Raw genomic sequence first — 7,926 nt, forward strand, 5'->3', positions numbered from 1 at the left:
CATTTATATGGTCATGCACATGCATTGAAGGAGGAATATGATATGAAACGGGACGGGTGTCAATTTGTGGTTGCACCGGTTCACTCTCTTCATTGGACATACCCACTTCGTTGTCCACAATATTTCCACTTCTCAAGGTAGTCACCGCATTGACATGCTCTATTGTGTGACCTTCCAATGAGGAATGAGTCTCCATAACACATTGTTGCTTTTGTGGGGCATTCAAAGGCATTTTTCTTTTCTCTCTTGCATTTAAAGTGCTAGCTATTTGCCCTACTTGGGTTTCTAGCTTTGTAATGGATTGTGAGTGAGAATGAAGTAATTGTGTGCTTGCCTCTAAAGTGCCCAAAGCAGTTAAAACTTTCTCTTCAAAAGCGGGACTTCTAACATTTCATTGGGAACATGATGGTTGATTAGGAAAATGAGAATTTGAAAATTGGTTTCCTTGTGATTGATATGATATCTAAAGCCTTGGGAACCTTGTCTTTGCATTGGAGGTGGAATGTACTTTCCTTGAAAACCGCCTTGGGAAGGATTTGAGCCCTCCCCTTGGTTTTTCCAAGAGAAATTTGGGTGATTCCTCCAACTAGGATTGTAATGATTTCCATAAGGATTATTCCCTTGATTAGTAAAAATAGCATTTGCTTATTCATGATGCTCACTTTGCACATGTCCATAGGGACAATTGGAAGTAGAATGTAAAACACTTAAACAAGTCATACATGTCTCATTAGATGCATGATAAGATTGGTTAGGGAAGGAAGAAACTTAATTCGCCGAGTTTTGGTTGATCAAAAATTAATCCAACCTTTGAGATAATGATTTCATTTCGGCGGCAATTTCATTGGAGTGGTCGACTTGATGTAAGCCAACACTCTTCCTACCACTAGAATTTCTACTATTGTTCGAAGATAAAGTACGATGCAAAGAATTTTCACTCATACTCTCATAAAGACGCCACACGTCATCCTCATGCCTATCAATGTAAGAGCCACCCATGGAAGCATCAACCATGCCCTTGTAATTATCCGATAAGCTCTCAAAGAAATATTGGACTAATTTCCATTTGGGCATGTCATGATGTGGACACTTCCTAAGCAATTCATTAAAGCGTTCCCATGCCTCATGAAATGTTTCCCCATCCTCATGTGAAAATTCTCGAATTGAGGTTCTCATGGCATTGGTCTTAGAAACCGGATAGTACTTCTTCAAGAACTCTTGTTGCATTTCTGCCCAAGAAGTTATTAAAAAAGGCCTAAGATTGTTAAACTAATATTTTGCCTTGTCTTTAAGGGTGAATTGAAAAAGTTTAAGCCTTAAGACTTCTTCCTGCATGTCCGTGTATTTTAGGGTGGAACATACTTCAATAAACTCATCCAAATGCTTGTAAGGTTCTTTACTTGGAAGTCCATGATAATTAGGAAGCATTTGAATGGTTTGCGGCTTGATTTCATAGTGGCGTGCTCTAAATAGTGGCAATTCAATGCATGTGGGTGCATTATATTCATTAGGCACATAGTGATCTCTTAAAGTAAGGGGAGGATTAGAAATTGAAGGTGCAACATGGGCACCTTGGTTGCCTTGAATGATGGGAGGTGGTGGAGCATAGATTGGCCTTGGCATTCCCAATGGAACTTGGCCTTGTTGTTATGGTGGATGAACATATGGCCTTGGCATGCCTAATGGTACTTGCTTATTATCATGATGCACATTGGGGTAGAGGATACCTTGTTGGTCTATGTGACCAAGGTCTTCCACATGGTCCTCATTGTGTTCTTCAATTGATGAAATGGATTGACTAGAACTACTTTTTCCCCTAGGGTTTTGAACAATCGATTCAAGATAAAAATTTAAAGGGACGAGAGTGGGTCTCAATGATCTACGACCATGCATGCACAATGCAACACAACAGGCAATGACACAAACACTTCACCTTCACAACAAGTCAATAATCAACAAACTTCCTCCACATACAATGTTCTCATACTCCCATGCTTAAACAATATGCAAGAAAAGTAAATTGCCTCCACGTGGGCTCACGATTTATCTAAGAATTAAAATACAAGCCTCCACGCGGGCCGACGATTTCACTAAGAGATGAGTAAAGAAAAGCTCACAAAGGTCCTTTAACACTCCAACTCCAAATTTATAGCTTAGCTTAGCAATTTTTTTTTTTATGATTTTAGTATTTTTCCTTTGCTTGCTTAGTTCTTTTGCTTGGATGTTCCTACGCTTACCTTCTTAGCCCAATGCACCTTGTCAATCAAGAACAAACACAATAAGTAGCAAAAATTGAAAACAAAGTAAAAACAAGATCAAAAGAGTACTAATTCCTAATTGATTCCACAAATACGATGTTGCCAATCAATCAATCTCCGACAACGGCGCCAAAAACTTGGTGTTGGGTTCGTCGTCTAACCCAAAAAGTTTATGCAATGTGGCTTAGTTTTACATTTAGAAATTGCCACTACTACCTTTCACTAAAAATATAGCTAGGGTGAGTAGGGATCGTCCCAAGGGATTGAGGGTCGCACTAGGTTGAGGAATCAAAATTAGGGTTAGTAGGTCGAGTGATCAAAATAGTGGTTGGTTGGTTGAATTAAACTAGATGCAAATTAAACTAAGTAAACAATAATGCAATAGAGAGAATAAGAGAGAGAGAGAGATCTTGGGGTTTAGAGATCACCACTAAGCATAGCTTTTCTACACCTTTAATAAATAATTAATGAAGGGAAGAACATGTATTGCAACAAAGTATCTGTGTGTGGTTGTTCCAACAAGCATGGATGACAAATTAAGCATATACTGTCTAAACAACATGGTGAATAGCACAACATATCAAATTAAGCCATTTTCTTTAAGCTCACAACCAAACACATCACAAGGTTAGAGATATATGTTACTTGCTTTTCATAAGTATAGAACATCCACAACAAGCATGGATTGTCCTCCCATTTAACAACTATACTACAACTAAGCTAATGGCATGAAATTAAGCTAATTAAACTAAGGGAGAGGTACAATCCATCAAGAAATGAGTATAAACCATCAAATAAACCACAAAAACATGACATTAAGCACTATATCTTGACAATCTCTAGATTTATAGCATCAATAACACAAGAAATAGAGACAAACATATGAACATCTATTCTAGCATACATAGACATATGGATAGAATGAAATGATCAATTGGAAGCATTAAACCACATAAATCGTTGAATAAACAAGATCTATATATAAAAATTGTCAAGACATGAATCACAATACAAATCACCTCAAAAATACATAAATCAAGAAGTAGAAAGCATGCTTAGGGCTAACTTTAGCCCCAAGAGGATGTCTAGCCACTCATGGATGATGTCCTCCAACCCTCAACGGCAAGCTCCATAGAAGAAATATGCTCCTTGGTTGATGAAAAGTCTCCAATGGTGTCTCTAGCCTTCTCTTCCTCTTTTCTTCCTCACTAAATATTTGTATCAAAGTATATCAAAAGGCTCTCTCAAAAAGTGGCTCATATTCTTTATATAGGTAGGTCAAAAATCACCTCAAATGATCTGGGCTCGTACACCAATAATCATCTAATGATTGGATATGAGACAACTTTTAATGAGCTGGAATTTGGATTTTTCTCGGGATTTGGGAGGTTCGATCAATCGAACTTGAGGTGCGATCGATCAAACATGGCTGAGATCTATCGAATTGAAGTTGGATCGATCCTCAATGGCGGCACCTTTTTGGATAAAAACAAATCTGAGATATTTTGAAAATATTTTTGGGAAAAGAACAAAAGTGGTTGGTAGGGTTGTACAACTGGATAAGATCAATCATTTGGATAAGGACAAGATGGTTCAATCGATCAGAGAATGAGGTTGGATCAATCGAACTTTGAGATTTTTTAATAGGAACAAACATGGCTCAGATCCATCTTGAAGTGCTGAGATCGATGAAAGTTGGATCGATCGAACTTTTCTTGAGATCGATCGAAGTTGCTGAAATTCCACCCTTTGCTTCCTTTTGTTGTACTTTGCTTCTTTCTTTGATTCATTCCAGAATTGCTTCAATTATGCTCTTATTTGGCTGAGTTAGCTTGTTTTGGGGATAAGTACCTGAAAATGGAAATAACACAAAATCAACACAAAACGGTAAAATAAGATAGATAAAGGTTCTAGAATACCTAAGCTTAAGGGGTTTAAATACGCACTTTTTAGCGCTCATCACCTTCCATATACTGAGAATTGATCTGATAAATTTTCGATGGAGAAGAAGAAATACTTGAGGAGAGTAAGGAGGATGAAGGTGGAGATAAATGTAATACCCCTAATTTTAAAAGGACAGTCTCGGCATTTTAATATTTATTTTATTACCTTTTTATTTGTTTAATTGTAAATTTGGTTTGTTTAATTGTTTACTTGCATTTATTATTTGATATTTGATTTATTTGAATTAAGAAGAAGGAGAAGATGCTTTGTACAAAGCAAAGGGAAAAGAAAAGGCTTCTCAGGTATTTTCAATGTGGCTGGACCTAATTTTTCATATTCTGGACTTCACTTATATTTCCTTATGCAGGGGCTTTTGTCAAGAAGGAATTTCAACCCCAGTTCTCCTCTTCTAATGAAGATTCCTCTGATGCAGAAGTTGGTATTTCCAAAGGGCATACTACTACTCAGTATTCTAGCAAAGCCTTCAAAATGCATAGCCCTTCTAGAAAGATTGTTGGAAAAGCAAAAAGGAAAATCATGCCTAATCTAGAAAAAATAGAAGAATTTAAACAGCCCAGAGACTTCCCAAAACACAAAAAATCAAAGCTATCTAAAGAAATTATTTTGGTTAGTCTCTGTCTCTGTGCCCTTCTAGTTTCATCACTTTAAAATGTTTGTAACTCCCTTCAAACTTGACTAACAGGGCTCTTCTATGGAACACAACTTCATGAATATCCATCTAGACCAACAAATTGCACAAGGAGAGGATTTAGCCCTTTAAGCTTCGATTATGGAGAGTTTGACCCGCAAAAGTAAGAAAAGTCTTCCTATTCTAGCTCCCACTATTAGAACATCCATTCCTTCTGGTACTAGTGGAACTTCTACAGGCCCTGCTCCTTCCATCCTAGAGGCAAGTCTTTACACTTTTAAACTATGCCTCCTTTCTTTCTATCTATCTAATAAAAACTTGTTCTCACTTCAGGCAACTCCTTCCTTGTCTACATTGACCTCTTTCATGGTACAGAGAAGAGCCCTTCCAGCTTTGGCCGATCTTTACAAAGTGATCAAGGCTACTAAGTCTTCCAGTACTTCTACCTTAAGTGTTAGTGTCCTCATGCTTCCAAGGCCTTCAGATGATGTTATCATGGTGGCCAAAGAAAAACTATTGTCTTATCTTGCTCATGATGTAAAGGATGTTGTATCTTCCCACCAGAGTCTGGCCAGCACTATAATGACCCTCAAAAAACATTCTGAATTTCCTAAGCATGTCAAAGCTTCCTTGACCAAACTGCAATACCAACTCCAATTCATTGTTGCCCATGTGAGCTCCAGTTCTTTCATAATTTTTGAGTATGAGAAGAAGGCTAGGCTCAAAGATAAAGTTCTTGAGGATTTCCAACTCTCATTAGAACCCTACCTAGAAATCAAAGAGCAAGCTAAGAAGCTCATGGCCAAGAAGGAAGAATTGAATGAGGAACTGGCCAGGATTAAAAAGTGAATTGGACCAAATAGTTAGTGCCCTTGTCAATGCATCTGAGCCTTTAAGGAAAGAATGGGGAAAACAGGTCAATGAATTTCCACAATTTGAGGATGCTAAGGTTAAGGCATTGGCTACTCTTGAAGAATCAAGGAAACTTTAGTTGGAATTTGGAAGTAGTCTTGCATTTATTTGATCTTATGTGGTTCTTTTATGTGGTTGCTTTTGAAATACTTATGGGTTAATGGATGGAAATAAATAGATAACTTTTGAAATCACTTGCATGGCTAGCTCTTAGAATTAGTGGCCATTTTGGAATTTGTAATGAAGTCAAGTATCTAATGGAATAATGTTTTATTTCTTAATTCTTTTGTATGTGCCTCTTGTACAATTTATATGAAAATTTTCTAAGTCATTGAAACTAGAAAACTCCTTCACATATATTAACAATAAGGCCTAACCATAAAATGACTTTCCATAACAAAGGAATTCAGAAAAATAAAAGAAATTGCCACAATGGAAATGCATGTATATACAAGTAAGATGAATAATTTCCAATATGAATAGAACCTGGACCATATAGTGTCGCCTCTTTCTCAATGAAATGTTCCATACTTAGGAAATTAACTGATCTTCGAAATACAGCTAAGTCTACTTCATGGCTTTAGCCAATATACCTTTTGAAGTACTTAGCCTCTCCTTCTAGATATGAATTCTTCATTCATTTTGACTTAGCTATAAGAATGGCCAAAGTATGGCCATTATGCCTCCTTTCCAAGTTTTCGGTTTACTTGGAAAGGAAGCTACCAATCAAGTTACGTGGCTGGTAGAATGATTGTGGACTTCTAGTTCTCATAAATGGAAGGGTGATACTCTTTTAAGTATACCCCATTTACAGGATGCTTGTGGAATCCTCCATCTATGCCCATCAATCTATAAGCCCATTTTCCAAGGACTCGTTCCACCAAGTAAAAACCATTCCAATTAGGGGTCCACTTTCCATATTCCTTGTCTTTGACTTCTGGTGGAAATTTGACTTGCCATACTAGGTCTCCTTCAACAAATGTCTTTGCCTTAACCTTCTTATTGTATGCCCGCATGACTTTCTTCTTTTGAGTAGTAATATGGTCCAAGGCATTAAGACGGACTTCATCAAGGTCTTCCAATTCCACCAACATGGCATGGTTGTAATCTACTAAAGTTAGCTTATTTTGGAAAGCCACCCTTGCAGACCTAATAGTCATCTCCATTAGCAGAACGGCATCATATCCATATTTAAGCATATATGGTGTGATGCCAATACTTAATCTTTTTGAATTTTTGTAAGCCCAAAGAGCCTCAGAAAGTAGGTGATGCCACTCCTTTGGATGATTCTCAATCATCTTTTCAAGGATGTTGAGAATTACTTTTTTGGAAGCTTCAGCCTGTTTATTTAATTGGGCAAAATATAGAGTGGAACTGATCACCTAGATGCCACACTTAGTATAATAATCAAGAACTTTGTTTAACAAAGGAAAGGCCTCTGTCAATGGTGATAGTCTCTGGAATTCCAAACCTATGAATAATGTGCTTCTTGATAAAATCAATCACTGTTAACTACTCACAGGTCTTTAATAGAATTGCCTCTACCCACTTTGTAAAGTAATCCGTTGCCACCACCATATGAGTATGGCCATCTGCAGATAGTGGTGTTAACTTTCCAATAAAGTCCAAAGCCCACCCTCTGAATGGCATATTTTCACTACCGGCTGCATGTTGATAGCTAGAACTCTTTGGATCGGGCCATGTTCTTGACATGCAATGCAAGTTTTTGTAAACTCTATGCAATCTTTTAACATGCCTTTCCAATAGTAGTCGTACCTTCTAAGAAGCCACCTCATCTTGATTCCAGCTTGATGTGTTCCGCATATCCCAAGGTTTGATTTTGCCATCACTCTCATAGACTCATTATTACCAAGGCACCTTAGCAAAAGTCAATCTTCTTTACTCTTTTTGTAGAGATCTCCATAATCAAAATATAATAAGGTGCCAAAAGTTGAACTCTCTAGTCCACATTGGTACTAGGCTCCTATAAGAAATGGATAATTTGTGTTCTCCAATCTTCCAAGTCTAACCCATCTATATCAATATTGAAAATCTCTCATGTCTTCTTGGCAGGTTTGATTCTTTCTGGCTCGTCAGACTACAAATGACATGCTATCTTATGCTATGATTCTATAGAAAGGAGAGTCCTTTTTTTGATCGTGA

General features: G+C 37.3%; 1 protein-coding gene and 1 pseudogene across 1 annotated transcript; one reads left to right on the forward strand and one right to left on the reverse strand.

Annotated features, from left to right (window-relative positions):
- Positions 1–1,072: 1,072 nt before the first annotated feature.
- LOC132282696 (small nucleolar RNA R71) lies at positions 1,073–1,171 on the forward strand (annotated as a pseudogene).
- A 5,353-nt stretch (positions 1,172–6,524) lies between these two features.
- On the reverse strand, positions 6,525–7,061 carry LOC132269638 (uncharacterized). Its single transcript, XM_059770891.1, has one exon. It carries the CDS (start codon positions 7,059–7,061, stop codon positions 6,525–6,527), a length of 537 nt encoding a protein of 178 aa, XP_059626874.1.
- Between the last annotated feature and the right edge of the window lie 865 nt (positions 7,062–7,926).

This window comes from Cornus florida, unplaced genomic scaffold (genome assembly GCF_030987335.1).
Source record: "Cornus florida cultivar Cherokee Brave unplaced genomic scaffold, ASM3098733v1 CherokeeBrave_3.0.0_Hap2_Chr01, whole genome shotgun sequence".
Classification (NCBI taxonomy): Eukaryota; Viridiplantae; Streptophyta; class Magnoliopsida; order Cornales; family Cornaceae; genus Cornus; species Cornus florida.